Source organism: Oryza sativa, chromosome 3 (genome assembly GCF_034140825.1).
Source record: "Oryza sativa Japonica Group chromosome 3, ASM3414082v1".
Lineage (NCBI taxonomy): Eukaryota > Viridiplantae > Streptophyta > Magnoliopsida > Poales > Poaceae > Oryza > Oryza sativa.
Window position 1 is genome coordinate 15,107,031 of NC_089037.1, and position 15,789 is coordinate 15,122,819.

Genomic DNA, 15,789 nt, shown 5'->3' on the forward strand with positions numbered 1-15,789 from the left:
GGTGACGCCGTGACGGGTAAGATGGGCTGTACACAAACGGGCTCTTGTTGGGCTTTGATCTGTAGAGAAATTTGGCCCATGACGGTATGTTTTCTCGCTTTCCAGTTTCGACTACTTTCTTGCTTTCCCATTTCGGTCTGGTTCATTTTCTCTTCTCTTTTTTTGTCTTTCGAGTTTGGTAGAAGTATAAATTTTTCCTTCTCAGGAAAAGTTTGGCATATTTTTCCCCTCATGAAAAAGTTTGGTATGTTTTCTTTCTTTGACTTTCTCCCCTCTTTTCTTTGTTTCATACCATATTCTTTTTTTTTCCCATTTCTGCCTTTTCCATCCTCTCAATCAGTATTGTTCCTTTTTCTCGTTTTACAACGCCTTCTTTGTAACAAATGAATTTTCTCAGCTCCTACAGGGGGTTAACCTCATTTCGCTAAAACTCTTACGTTTGCTGAAAATGGTCTAAACACACTAGCAGAAAATAGAAAACAAAGGTTCCCATCATAAGCCAAACGGCATATTTGCAACAAAGAGTAATTTTTTAATAAAACTGTTAGATTAATGGGTTAGGCCCAATTAAATCCTAATAAATTCCATTGGCCCACATTAAGTGCTATGGGTAATAATACCACCTTAGAAATATAAGTGAAGAGGTCTCAACTTAAATACAGAGCTAGTGGAGAGTCTCTATTGATGGTGCGCGGACAACCAGGCGGGGTGAGGCAGATAGCTATTGCTGCGCTCTCTCGTTTTGTAACGGACGGTAATAAACACGGAGAATTGATTTCGTATCAATGAACGCGAATTAAACACACGGAGAATTGATTTCGTATCAATGAACGCGTTGGTTACGGAATTAAATGTCATGAATTGACGATAATAAACACGGAGAATTGATTTCGTATCAATGAACGTGTCGATTACGGAATTAAACATCGTGAATTGATTCCGTCGGTTACGGAATTAAACACACGGAGAATTGATTTCGTATCAATGAACACATTGGTTACGGAATTAAATGTCGTGAATTGATTCCGTCGGTTACGGAATTAAACGTCGTGAATTGATTCCGTATTAACGAGCGCGTCGGTTACGAAATTAAACACCGTGGTTGATGATTCCGAACGTTACTCCCACGCTCGTATATATATACTCCACAGCGACTAGAAGGACGAAAGAAGTTCTTCCCGACCTCTCTTGCACTTCGAGTTCCTCCTCCTCTGTTCTTGAGCTGTAGAATCCTTCCCCGGTTCTGTTCACCTGCGCGCTCAGGTGTACGGGATGAGCAGGTGCCTCCGAAACTCCGTCCGCTTGAGAACCTGTATGGGTAGGCGGGCGATCAAGTTTTTGGGTAACGCTTCAAGCGCGACTGCTCTTGTTCTTCACGGCTACTGCTGCTGCATCGACGCCTTCACCAAGATGTCGACGGAGATTGGAGACAAGATGATGAACGACATCAACGGAGGCAATCCTGCTTCAAAATCCAGCGGTGGGATGTTTTCGGGGTATACTTTCATTCTCCCGATTCTATTAGATGTTTCTTTGTTAATACTCTTCGCAATGGCAGTATTGTGTTACTATGTAAATGTTGATGCTTATTTCATATTAAGCATACTCAAGCTGTATACATCTATCACTGTCACTAGATCTACTCATATTGCAAATGTCATGTTTATTGTCTTAATATTTTGGATTAAAATATGCCGAATTATGACCAAATTTCCAACAAAAACTTTTATATACGTGTTCTTAGCGATCTAAAAGTAAAGGTTAGAAATAAACTTCGATAAAAAAAATCCCAACATCAGCTTCAAATTAAATGTTGAAAATTTAAAATTTAAGTGAAAAGATGAGGCCGAAAATAACGAAACCTTAACTTTACACTTATCCACCACAAAACTAAAGTTTTAGAGAGAGAACAGTCGAGACACGGCTACCGGGCGCCACACCGCCATTTGTCCATCACCGGCCAGCAGGTCGAGAACCAACCCAAGCAAAGCAATCGAGCCATGTGCATCGATGTGTGCAGAATGCAACGACCCATGTGTACATAGAGGCTAGGGAGAGATTGAGCCAAAGTTTCCTTTGTTCCTAAGCTATGATTGATGGATCTCTGCAGAAAAGCCAACGAATTGAAGAAGTGTATATCAACAATACATATGATGATGCAACGTGTGCCGGCTCCTTTTTCCTTGTCACAAGATAATGTTTTACTTAATTACGTGCTCCGTGCTGATGAGTGCGACTGCATTTGAATCCACGTATGGTGTCGCAGGGGTGATCCGGTGATGTACAACTATGTTCTTTTCGGCCAAAGTGTGTCATCGAGTTTCCAATGGCCATATATAACGTTGATACTTTTGTTTGTTTGATACTTCATCCGTTTTAAAATAAATTAGATTATCCCCATCAGTTGCTTATGACTTATAAGCCATAACGAGCTATTAACGATTAAAAAAAATACATGAGTAAAATTTCTGTGTGTGTATATATATATATATATATATATATATATATATATATATATATATATATATATATATATATATATATATATATATATATATATATGATACACATATGGGACTCCATGGTGCTCGGGCTCCAAGATATAAAACACACAAATTCTCTCAAATTTTTTAAAATTTTTAAATTGTGAGTATATACCTAGGTATATGAATTTGATTCATACAAATACCTAACAACAAAACAACTCAAACTCAACTTTATTTCACAATTCATTATTACATACCTAACGAATTATATGTTTGGATGTTATATACCTAGAACCAAAATCTAACAAAAAAAAAGTTCAAACTTGTTTGAACTTGTTAGTAAAGAAGTTGATGTTCATATCTAAACATTTAAAAAAATTTCATACTCATTTAAATTGGGTATATACTCAATTTGAATCTTGGAGCCCATACTCCATGTAGCACCAGTTAATTTACCTATATATATATATATATATATATATATATATATATATATATATATATATATATATATATATATATATATATATATATAATATGTTCTTAGCGACTTAAAAGCTAAAATTGAAAAAAAAACTATGTTAAAGAACATCAAAATCAAATTGAAAATCAAGTTTTAAAATTTAAATTTTGGCTCTGACTTATAAGCGATAGGACAACCAATGAGACCCTTAACTTTTACGCAGGAGTATAATGTATTGGGAACGTGCAGTGTATCAGAATAAAAATGGGTGGTAATCTTGGACCCTTAGAATGATGACGATTTTCTAATGCAGGTTGCAGGATATAGCCGGATAAAAGAACGGCGAAATCTAGTCGGTTTTTGTGTGCCGTGCATCAGCGCATGTGAGAAACCCCGTCAGCAGGTCCAAAGCGCGACGCATCAAGCACTCTCTGTCGACTACTTGTCGAGGCTTATCCGTCCCCAATGCAGCACAAAGCAAATTCCACATTGCGTCTCTTTTAGTTGCCCCTTTTTGGTGCAACTAGATCGGCTCATCGGCGCAAAGCAGAAGCAGAAGCAGGGCACCAACGAAATGCTACCTTATCATGCATTGGGTGATTAGCAAAAAAGCAGTCGGCTAATGACATGGCAAATTAGACTCTCTTTTGCTTTTGAAGCCTCAAGAAAGATTAGAGAGGGACTAATTAATCAATCAATCGATTGCTTAAGGTTAATTACTCGGCCGGATGAAAGAGTATCAGTTAAGTTTGGTTGGAAGATAGTACTGTAATGGATATGCCGTTCAGCTGAAGATGGATCACCTGTTTTGAAGTCCGAAACTCCCAAGTCGTAGCCAGATGTTACTGTCCGGCCGGTTTGACCAGATGCTTCTCTTGATGTTTCGGTTAGGGGTTGGCACCCAATCACACCTGTCAGGCAATGGCTCCGATCCTTTTTGGCATTGCCATGTCACATCAGCATGAGATCCATGATATACTGTTGTTAAGAAATTGCATCTCTGAATTTATATCAGCCTAGATAACTTCAAAGTACAAGCCAAAGAGCAATCAGCTCCATCACGTATATTTACAAATGAAAAATAGTTTGTGAATAAAATTTTCATATACACGTTCTTAACGACTTAAAAATAAAGACTGAAAAATAAACTACGATGAAAAAAAAACCTAAAATCAACTCTAAATTTAAATTTTAGCTAACAAATATAAACATAAATAGAACGATGAGACTGAATATTTGTATGTAGGTACCAAAATTTTATATTGTAAAATCCATCCCAAACCTAACTGAAGACTAAGATGAAAGGCCTGTTCACTTTGATGAAAAAAAAACCTTACCAAATTTTAGCATTACCAAAATTTTAGCAACTTGCCAAAATTTTAGCAGGATTTCTTATATAGTTACCAAAATTTGGCAGCAAACTAAATGTAGCCACTTTTTTAACAATTTTATTAAAATTTGCTAAGGTTAAAAATGGCACCAAAGTGAACAGGCTCGAAGGCAAAGCATGCCGTCTTGGTCAGACAATTCTCGATCCGTCGGTATACTATCCGGCAGAAAGAAGCAAAGCATGCAATCTACAGTAGTGGCAGGCAGGCAGGCAGGCCGGCGCCCAAGTGCAAACCAAACACGTTTCAGTTTCACTGACGAGATAAACAGAAGATGTCGCTGCATGGATGGTGTGTCTGCGTGTGTACGCCGCCGCTGCTCATCTACTTCTCCTTTCTGGTTTCCTTTTCTCTTCCTCTCTCTCTCTCTCTTTTTTTTTTGGTCCAACGCCTCGTAGCCATCTTCCGGGGCCACCTTTGTCACCGATGATAGCGTCGTTTAGCGTGCGTCATTACCGTACTAATTGAATATTTGATGGAGAGATTAGCTTGCGTATAAAATGGCAGTCGCCTTGCCATCACTCTGCTCCTCCCTGCTCGGTTCGCAGCTGCAGCTTCAGCTTCAGTTGCTATCTGCTGGCTGGCTCATCAGCTCCAAGAACACAGTAACAGAGGAGAGTGCTTAGCATAAATTAGCGGCAGTTCCGAGGCCAGGCTTTTCGTCCGGGCGAAGCGAAACGAGGAGAGATCCGAGGCTGCGAGCTGGGAGAGCTCTCTGCTACTCCCAGGTACATACAGCCATCAGTGAAATTCCAGTTGTTGCAGCATGAAATCATTCGTTCGTTCATGGTGATTTACTCTGTTGTTTCTGCTTCTTGTTTCTGTTCCTCTCGATCGTCGGGTAATCGATCGTGTTGCCCGGTTTCTGTATTGCTATCTGCTGAATTATACTAGTTCATCCTCGTTATGCTAGCGTTGTTAATTCTTATCAGTATGATCTAACCTTTTCTCAATTTCAAATTTATTGAGCTTCATTTCTCCTATCAATCAGCTGGCTACTTCATGTGCGATATTCATATTCTGTCAGTCAAAGCGTTTAATTTGGAGCGATTTTATTTTCACTGTAAAAATCCTCGTAGAGCTTTGCATGGGATTCTCGCATACCCAATAGGCTACTTGAATCCGAGTTGTCCGTATTACTGTTACTCCACCAATTTAAACTCGTAGTATATTTCTAGCTGGAAATTTTGTGATGATTATTTCATTTCACTCTCGAGCATCAATCAGTGACCTTGACGCTTAAAGCAATACTACTGAAATTGATGAAGATACGAGAGCTACGGGATTAAGTAGAGTACTTTTAAAAGTTGTTTCTTTTTTATCATATCATATCTATCCTTTGATGGGGATAGCTAAGCACTTAATCCGCTAATCCTGATTACTACTGATTTTTTTTAGAGAAGGGTATTTTTTACCCGGGCTCTACATCCAACCAGATATAGACAATATTTTTAAATTAGGAACCTATCAAATAGAAAATATAGCCCTCAAATAACTCAATCTGAAATTCGCTCATATGAAGATTTGAAGTCAGAATCTTGGGGTGCTACTACTAAGATAAATTTTACGGTACTTGAGGAGGTACTATGAGGTACCACTTTTCTATTATAAATTAGGAAAGTGGCCCGCGCGTATGCGCGGCACTTATATTATTGAAAGGTAAAATTATTATTTATTCAAAAATTTTGTCTTATAGATTAAGGGCAAACTAAAGTTCGGATAATGTTATTTTATAATAATTTAAGGGTTCTATTTTTCTTAAGGTATCTTAAAAAACCATTCAAAAACTTTTTCTTAAGGTATGAGTTTTAAATCATTTTTTTCTCGAGTAAATAAGAAACCATTGCTAGTTAATTATCATACAGTCCATCTATATATATACCGTATAGTATGGCCACAAATGAAAAATGCGAGAGCAAGATACTCAAAATTCTTGTGATTAAATCGTCTCAAGAAGGCGCATGATATAGTAAGAAAGGGAGGGAAGTGTATGCATGGAAAAAAAGAAAAAAGGGAAAAAAGAAAAAAGGGAGGGGAAGCGTACATAACCATGTACGTAGGTGTATACCTATGACACGGGACGAGAGGTGAGACCTTATAGTATTTTGTTTTTTTAAGATCAATTTAATCTAACGGTTTATAATATTGGACGTACCGATTAAGTGAAAAATCAAGTAATGGATACTTTGATTTTTTTCCCTTAGAATTTCTAATACGTGGCAGCTTGAGAGCGTTTTAAGAAATTTTAAAGGACTTAACACATGTAATAAGAATATTAACCGCTTAATATATATATGTATAGGGCATATGGTAATATTTGTTCTAGCTTCGTGCATGTTTATATACATGTTGAGAGAAATTAATGATGTGGCTAGCAAGCCATTAGATGTCTAATTAGTAGCAATTAATTTTGACACCGATTACAGTTGTTCATAGTAGCTCTTACATATTCATCTTACGACTTTGATTATCAGTTGATCCCTAATTTACTGATCACCATGACTCGCATAAAAAAATATGTACTACTTAGGGTTTAGGACAGCTGAAATTGATGAATTATCTTATTTATGTGATAGCTATTTGAGGGTATAAACGAATAAATTGACTTATAAAAAGTTAAAATGTTGTTTAAAGAGACGCCATTTAGAAACTTGGAAAGCGTGCAAACGAAAATCCAACTATGAAATCAGGGAAAAAAAGAGGATCTTAAACTCCTTTATAACACCCTAGTCTTTGTAAGAGTGCTATTGATATTCATTAATATTGTGCTCACATTTATAACATAATGAATTCTTTCATCTATACGAACAAATAGTGCAAAATCCAAATACGACATAACACAATACGTTATAATTATTCTGTAATCAACTCTCGGTTTCAGCTTAAACAAAGCTAAGTGTTAGAAAAAAAACACAACCCACAGTGCTTAATTCTTCTCTCGCTGCATCACACCTTTAATTTTTTTTTCATGTTATTGACAAAATTAATCATCTCCATATATGATTTGATATGTGGCAAAACGGTAGTGCCAGACATGATGCTTTGTCATGCGTGCAAAAGGTAAAGGTGCAGATGTGCATTGTGCAGCGGGCAAAAAAAGAGAACTTCGGACGTTTTATTTATTAGCAAATAATATATCAAATGATTTAAATAATGGGTCCACCGGTTATAGTGTAAGTGTACATTAGTTAATATATATTTTAAATTGTTAATTTAATAGGTACATAATATAATGGTGTAGACTTTATTTTGAAACCATGCATTATTTGAGAATAATAGTCCAATGTAATAAAAAAATAGTTCCGATAATTTAAGTAATGGGTCCATCGGTTTAAGTGCACGTATAAATCAATTAATATAGATCTTAAATTGTTTATTTGATAGGTACACAATATAATTGTGTAAACTTTATTTTAAAATAGTGCATTATTTGAAAATAATAGTACAAAATAATGAATACACATGTTTAAGTGGAAACTATATTACATTATTAATTTAATGGTCACATATAATGGTTTAAATTTTATTTTCAAAAATTGTAGAGCTAATTTAGTTACCAGTGAGTTGTATGATGGTAGATTCTTTGTGTTGTAAATTTATGATTATTTAAAAAGGTATATATCCATATTATATAAATGGAAAAGAAGAAAAAAAAAGAAAAGAAAAGAAGGGTGTACATACATGGTACGTACGTATATATATACCCACGTACACATGCACGGGAGAAGGAGGAGAGGTGGGACCCCATAGTATTTGGTTTGTTTTAAGATTAATTTCATTTAACGGTGTATAATATTGGACCCACCAATTTAAGTGAAAATCAAGGGATAGATGTTTTGCTTTTTTCTTAGAATTTCTAGGATTTTCTCTAATTTATTAGAGTGCCACGTGGCAGCTTGAGAGCATTTGTAGGAAGTTTAATGGACTTTTATGATTATTTAAAAAGGTATATATCCATATTATATAAATGGAAAAAGAAGAAAAAAAGAAAAAAAAAAGAAAAGAAGGGTGTATGTACATGGTATGTACGTGTATATATATATACCCACGTACATATGCACGGGAGGAGGAGAGGTGGGACCCCATAGTATTTGGTTTGTTTTAAGATCAATTTTATCTAACGGTGTATAATATTGGTCCCACCAATTTAAGTGAAAATCAAGAGGTAGATGTTTTGCTTTTTTCTTAGAATTTCTAGGATTTTCTCTAATTTATTAGAGCGCCACGTGGTAGCTTGAGAGCGTTTGTAGGAAGTTTAATGAACTTTAGTATATAATAGATAGATAGATAGATTTGGTATCTCATAGTACCTAGGTATCAAAATGTACCAAATTGTAGTAATTCACGTTACATTCTCAATAACCGTAAAATTATTTACTACTAATAATTGTTTTAGCTTAGGAAATTGTTTTGGATCATTCATGGTCAACCCAATAAGACGCGGACACTTGGCTTCAAGACTAGCCTAGTTCGTGTCGCTCTGCCGATGACACCAGGCAGCGGTGATCGATCAGATCACCGGCTGGGTCCGGCGAATTCAAGTCCATCTTCTTCTTCTTCTTCTTTCTTCGATGTGTGTCGTGTCGCATCTCAATTATTTTCCCTGCTTAATTTCTTCATGACGTCGCCATGTAGGACTAGTAGGGTTGTTTGGTGAGTATACGGTTCCATCTCTCGAAGCATCTCCAAGGCTACAATGTATGGCCCGGCCGACCTCAGATAACGCAGCATCCGTATTATGAATATTGCTGTGTTTGTTCTGTTCTGTTCTGAATTCTGATCCAACAACGTCCCAACTACCGGACTTATTCAGAGGACATGGAACTTCTCGCTGAATCGGCTGGAAATTCCATATCCGGACATGCTTTCTTTTCAGATTCGTTGTACTATGAAGTATATGTCCTATTCGATACTAGGTTGCTATATTACTAAGTAGAAAATCATCAAAACAATGCATGGGGCTGGTTGACATGTATTGTTCTTATAGAGTTGGCATGTAATTGCTAAGGGTTGTGTGAACAATGATGGAGAATTTGATAGGAACTTTTTTGTAGGATTTTATTATATTGTAGTCTTTTCCTTGCAAGTCCTTTAGCTTTGCTTGCACTTTGCAAGAGGCACTTTCTTTTGGGTATTCTTCTTCTTTTTTGCAAGGGGGTATTGCCCCATTTTCTTTTGGGAATTTTGTGCTTTAGTTCATGAGGATCTGGAAACAGGTCATTTTTCCCCTGACTCCAAAATGAGCATGCAATGATGCAAGCGTCCAATTGCAAATACTTTCTATAATCTTCTGGAATTCTCTGATGGTATTGCTAGGTTCAACAGGTCCAAGAGGTGCATCAAGAAGTTGCCCTTCCTGTAGCACCATCTATCATCAATGATGTTGGACAGAAGATGGCGGGGAACCATACTTTTGCTCATCTGTCTTGTCTGCAATGCATCAGGTATGTGCACTCTGTAGTAGCAAAAGTAGCATTATCATTTACTAATTAGTACTCCGTATCAGTTGTTCTCTTGTTAGTTTTTGCTTCAGTTTCAGTTAACAACAGAACCAGGTTCCTTTCTCACTTTCTTTTTCATCACTGAGATTCTTTACAAAAAAAATGAACATACATGCCTAAAGTGCAGAACATTATAGGAGACTTTTAAGCTAGTACAAAGTTTTCTGATATGCTTGTGCTTTTCCCCACTTTGCATGCCTTATCTTCAGTCACAAAAAGCATACGCCATACATGTGACATCTAGAAACTTATCAGTTATCTCATGCTTAAGAAATAGTAGAATGGTGCGAATAATATATACTTAGCCAATGATTTGTTTGATACAACCCAAATCATATCAGTCAGCTGTGAGAAAACAAACATTCAAATACTGAACACTCTGAAACCTGAACTGTAGCCAGTTCTGATCTTTCATGCAGCAGGTCATGTTTTCTTTCCCTGATGACAGCAAATGATTCCAGGGCTTCATGATCTAACACTCTTAATCTAACAAGAGTACTATCATTCTATGCATTATTTGTATGAACTATGAAGTGCACAACCATCATGTACTACAACCAAGTACCAACATGGATTAACAGGATTAAGTACTAGTCTGAACCAACTGTACTTTCATATCTTTCTGCACTTCGTCAGTAATCAGATATTCAGAATTCAAAACCATCTGTTGTGTTTGCCTGTCTTACACTAAAATTTTCTGCTCCAATCAATTACTAACATGGATTAACAGGATAAGTAGACTAGACTGAACCAACTGAACTTTTATCTTTCTGCACTTCGTCACTAATCAGAAATTCAGAAATCACCTGTTGTGTTTGCCTGTTCTACACTAAATTTTCTGCTCCAATGATGAGCAGGGACTTATGTTGGCGCCAACACGATCCCTTCGCCGGAGAACTCGCCGTCGGAGTTCGCCAAGATTGTTCAGTCTAAGCAGACGAAGCATGCGCGCGTGTTCATCGGCGGCGGGGACCATCGGTCGCTGCGATCGCTGGCGAACACCGGCGAGGAGGTGATCCTCACCGTGCCCAACGACCAGCTCGAGCACATGGCCGAGTTCCCGGAGGAGGCCGAGCTCTGGGTCGCCGCCAACGTCGCGCGGTTCCTCCCGGCGACGAGGATCACGCACGTGGTGGCCGGCGACGACGTTGTGGCCAGGTCACCGGGGAACGCGTACTTCCTCCTCCCGGCGATGGCCAACCTCCACGCCGCGCTCGCCGCGTCGCGCCTCGACGGCCGCGTGAAGGTGTCGAGCGCGGTGTCCGGCGCCGCGCTGCAGGCTCCCCCGGCGTGGGCCGCCGCCGCCGTGGCGGGCGGCCTCCTCCGGTTCCTGAACGCCACCGGCGCGCCGCTGTTCCTCAAGACCCGGCCGTCGGAGTCCACGGACACCATGGTCGACGCGGCCTACGGCGCGATGCGCGCGCTGGGGTTCCCCGGGGGCGCCATCCCGGTGATCGCGGCGCCGGTGGAGACAGAAGAATTCGGCGGTGGCGCGACGACGGTGGTGTACCACAGCTACCTGCTGCAGGCCTCCGGCGGCGTCGGCGGCGGCGAGAGGCGGTCGCTGGCGACGTCGGCGGGGATGTTCTGCGTGGCGCTGCAGAACGCGGACGCGGCGGCGCTGCAGGCGGGGCTGAACTGGGCGTGCGGGCCCGGGCAGGCGGACTGCGCGGCGATCCAGCCCGGCGGCGCGTGCTACAAGCAGAACAACCTGCCGGCGCTGGCGTCCTACGCCTACAACGACTACTACCAGAAGATGGCGTCCACCGGCGCCACCTGCTCCTTCAATGGCACCGCCACCACCACCACCGCCGATCCCAGTAAGCTCCATTTCTTCTGTAATACGGAGTATTTCACTCCCTCCTCGGTCACTGAATTTTTGCTGAATTTAATTTTTTTCTTCTTCTTTTGAATACTCTCAGGCTCAGGATCATGCGTCTTCACAGGAAGGTGAGTGAGCTCAAATGTGGAAATTCTTGAACAAATCAGCCACATATTACATTCATACGAGAGTAAATTTTACTTTAGACATGTTTTATTGCCGATATTTCATATTCGTCAATGAACTTCAATAGCTATATGTAACCACCATTTTTCAGCATATAATAAATTGGATATAGATTGATAAAAGAGTTGAAAATGATCTAGAGTATCATAAAGATAAAAATGTTAAATGTTTAAAGGATAGCTGAAAACGAAACGTGAATAATAAAAGATTGTTTGAAATTTAGCTTTTCAAATTAGCAATGCAAGAATGCGACAAGGATAAATATCATATTTATTTCTGTTTACTTTGTGCAGCTCGATGGCAGGAGGCTCGAACACGAGCGTGCCGGGAGCCAGCCCTCCGACGACGCTCTCCCCACCGGCGGGCCTCACGCCGCCGGTCGGCACCAGCCCACCGACCGACTTCAGCCCGCCGGCGGCCGGCACGACCCCTCCGGCCGGCGGCTTCACCCCGCCGGCGGGCGGCTTCGGCACCCCGCCGCTGGGCGGGTTCGGCACGCCGCCGTCGGGGTTCGGCCCGCCGGGGAGCTTCAACGGGAGCGGCTCGTCGTTCGGGCCCAGCAGCGCCTTCAGCCCGTACGGCGGCGCCGGCCACCGCGACGGCGGCGCCTCCGGCGCTCGCCTCGCCGCCGCTGCCCTCGCCGTGCTGCTCCTGTCCGTCGATCTCATGTGAAGTTCGTTTCTATTTGTGTAAATTTGGGAATCATGCGTTGTGATGTTGCTCTGAGAAATTGCTGGTCTCTGTAGGCGGCGGATTGAAATTATGCATACGAAAAATTAGGAGTTTATATATATATATGTAATTATGCATGTATAGTATATATACTTGATCAGCATGGACATTATCTAAAAAAATATGTGCTAGTCAGTCGCTGACAATTTCTGTTCTTCGACCTGTCAGTTAATGGTTATACATGTACATGCCACTAGCCTCACGCATGGTTGAGTTGGATCTGGAAAAAAACAATCTTTACATGATACTGAATTGGCGATACAAATATACAATTGATCCCGCATTTGAATATATGTTCCATAACATCTCAAAATTCCACTAAATACATAGTACAGTACAAGTATTTCTTCCATGTTTCATATTTTCCAGATGAACTCTGTCCAAAATGGTTCAGAGTTCAGTGCAGGAGGAGCATCTTGAAGTTGTAGATGATGGTCAGCGGCAACCACGGTGTTGAACATGAGGCACTGCTTGGACCTAGGAGCAGAGCACCGCCATGGACAAGCCAACGGAGCAGAGCACCGCACCGGCCTCCCCTTACAATGATTGAGCCAGCACCCTCGATGATGCCTGCAACAAAATTCTCATTAATTCTGGGAGCCCACCTGTAAATTTGCATGAGCTGAGCATGTCCATGTTAGATCAGTGTTGGGCCTGTATTTAGAGGCTCTCGTGGCATGTTTGCCATAAGGAAGAAGTCCACTTTACATTCGTCGTGTAAGGGTTGAGTTTCAATCACGTTGTCAACTCTAAAGCCGAATACAACACATCTATCATCTTTACAACAAGTGTAAATATAATTTTAAGGCAATATTGAGGTTGGTGTTAGCTGGCGCGGCGCTCACGTGACGTATTCACTAGTTCTTTGTGCCATGTAGCGTTTACGTGGTACTTACCGTTAGAAAAAAAAATAACGATAGGACCCACATGGGCAATCGATCACACTCCTTCTACCTTGCCCACCCCCACGGAGGCGAGTTTGCCGCTGCCTTGCTCCTCTCCTGCTAGGTGTCGCCCCTATCCTCGCCGCCTGCCTTCCTAGAGACAAAGAGGAAGATAGGGGAGATGTAGAGAGAGATGGGAAGAAAGGGGAAGAAGAAGACCCCTCACAGGTGAGCCCCACGTGGATCTTACCATATTTTTTTTTCTAACCATAAGTGCCACATAAATTCCTCATGGGACGAGAACTTAGTTAATACGTCAGGTGAACGCCGATATCAACCAAAATCAGCCTCAGTAATGCCTTGAGACTATATTTATACTAATTTTAAAAGATGAGAGATTGTTATACCTAGTATAACGGTTGAGGGATGCAACTGAAACTCGAACCTTAGGTGAGGTATGTAAAGTAGACCTGATATAGTTGGCCCAAACCAGACATCAATTGCACATTTATCTAAGGGCATTACCAAGAGATTATGAATAATCTCCTCCTAAAAATTTGTTTTTGGTTTCCTAAACTAAAAATAGAAATAAATAAACTGATATCTTCAAGAGAAACCTAATTAAATTTTATAAAAAAAACTAAAAGTGGACCCTTCTGTTAAACTATAAATAGAATTCTCGTGCAGAATAGATCACGCTCCTCCCTCACATGTGAGAGACGAGTCGGAGGGGAGCGCTTTCTCTCCCCTAAATCAACGGAGCGAGAAATAAGGGAAGAGAACTCCAAAAAACTCCAAAACGTGTGTTGGACTATAGGGGATTTGATCAAAATTTTCACCTAAAATCCCTCAAAATCAGTTTTGGGAAGGTGATACTCTAAGAGCCATTTTCTATCAAATCTTTTGTGATACTGAGTTGAAATAAAACTCTTATAATTGTATATGCCTTAGATACATGGGGGAGACAGAGAGTGACAATTATTTTCAATGTAATATCATCACCATTTGCATGAGTGGATCTGGCTCGATAAATTTGGTGCAAATTTTAATCCATTGTGTAGTGTTGCATGGCAAATCGGCTTGGCAGGACTATATGCTAATTTGACTTACATTGATGTAGCTTTAGGCTTTCGAGGTTATTTTTTCTTTTCACAAAAGAGGTATAACTTACAGACTCTGCGAGAGCATATAATTCAATTTATGGATATAGTCGGATTTTAATCATGATGAGTTAAGTTATGTATGCACAACTCTACCAATGCACAATGATGTTGGCAACCGAACCAGGCAGGAGAAGTCAACCCTACGAGTGCCATCTTTGAGTGACTTCGATTATTTGACACTCATGAACTCTGAATTGTTTTTATTTTATCACTTCTTCTAACACAGCATGATAAGTATGCAATTCGGGGAAATTGACTCTCTTGCCCATTTTTCCACTTTTTTGGACATAGTTCATGCGGGAGGAGACGAATTGGCAACAACTAATGGACGGTGACGGCACCAACCTCCTTCTCTGATGACGAGCCATCGCCGCTGCCACCACCAACGCAGAGCACCACATAGCGAGTTGGCTGCCTCTCCTTGCCAGAGCCAGCCGCGACGAGCCCGAGGGCTTCATATTAGTCTGCTATTGAGCTCGAAGATGCCAGATCTACCCTGACCACCTCAACTGTGCCTCCACTTCAGGTGCTCTATTCCTCCATCTCCCCACCGTTGCCCATCTTTTCCCTCCCCACGCTGCAGGGGTGATCTTGCTGCTCTCGCAAAGCACCATGACGAGGTGGACGTAGCATGCATGATCTTCACCTCGCACCACATGTCCTCAGCATTGCCATCACCTTTTGGTGGATCATCTGGTAGGCTAGGGTAGCGCTAGTATGCATGTTGAGGTAGCACTGTGTTACCCCGAAGTCCTGAACTCCTCGCCGAAAACTGCTCCACGAACCCCGCTGCCATCTTGTTGGTGGTTTTTGTTCTTCTAGCGCTGCTCGCCACCATTGTCGTCATCGTCGAAGATTGGGTTAGAGTACCTATGGAGAGTGAGAAGGCAGCGATGGGGATTAGGAGGATCTGCGTATGAAGGGCAGGGGTAGCATGGTTATTTTTTGTTCGGTGCGACAGGGCTCATGTGATGTGACAGTGATGTAGTATATTGTGTTCAAAATGACATGAGAGCATTGGCTGTGGTGTCTCGATGGGAAAAAAAAATCAAAGTCGACCAGGAGAGCACCATTTGACAGTGTGGTATTGAAGCAGCTAGCAAATAGTATAAAATCTCACATGTTCGGTTTGATATCGCTTGCTAACACCAAACAATGTGGGAC

At 40.8% G+C, this 15,789-nt stretch overlaps 1 protein-coding gene across 2 annotated transcripts; it reads left to right on the forward strand.

Annotated features, from left to right (window-relative positions):
• Nucleotides 1-4,862: 4,862 nt before the first annotated feature.
• LOC4332950 (glucan endo-1,3-beta-glucosidase 4) lies at nucleotides 4,863-12,732 on the forward strand. 2 transcript variants are annotated; one of them, XM_015777494.3, is made up of 5 exons: nucleotides 4,863-5,065; nucleotides 9,654-9,781; nucleotides 10,696-11,658; nucleotides 11,761-11,788; nucleotides 12,140-12,732. In XM_015777494.3, exons 2-5 carry the CDS (start codon nucleotides 9,715-9,717, stop codon nucleotides 12,516-12,518), a joined length of 1,437 nt encoding a protein of 478 aa, XP_015632980.1. In that variant the 5' UTR covers nucleotides 4,863-5,065; nucleotides 9,654-9,714; the 3' UTR covers nucleotides 12,519-12,732. The 2 variants fall into 2 exon arrangements, with proteins under 2 accessions (XP_015632980.1, XP_015632981.1); XM_015777495.3 differs by having other exon boundaries at nucleotides 9,663-9,781.
• The last annotated feature ends 3,057 nt before the right edge of the window (nucleotides 12,733-15,789 follow it).

What these genes read in the sequence shown, in the direction of transcription:
- LOC4332950 (XM_015777494.3), top strand. Translation starts at nt 9,715, where the DNA reads ATGATGTTGGACAGAAGATGGCGGGGAACCATACTTTTGCTCATCTGT. An exon ending in TCTTGTCTGCAATGCATCAG is followed by an intron (nt 9,782 to 10,695) that starts GTATGTGCACTC and finishes AATGATGAGCAG; the next exon opens with GGACTTATGTTGGCGCCAAC. An exon ending in CACCACCACCGCCGATCCCA is followed by an intron (nt 11,659 to 11,760) that starts GTAAGCTCCATT and finishes GAATACTCTCAG; the next exon opens with GCTCAGGATCATGCGTCTTC.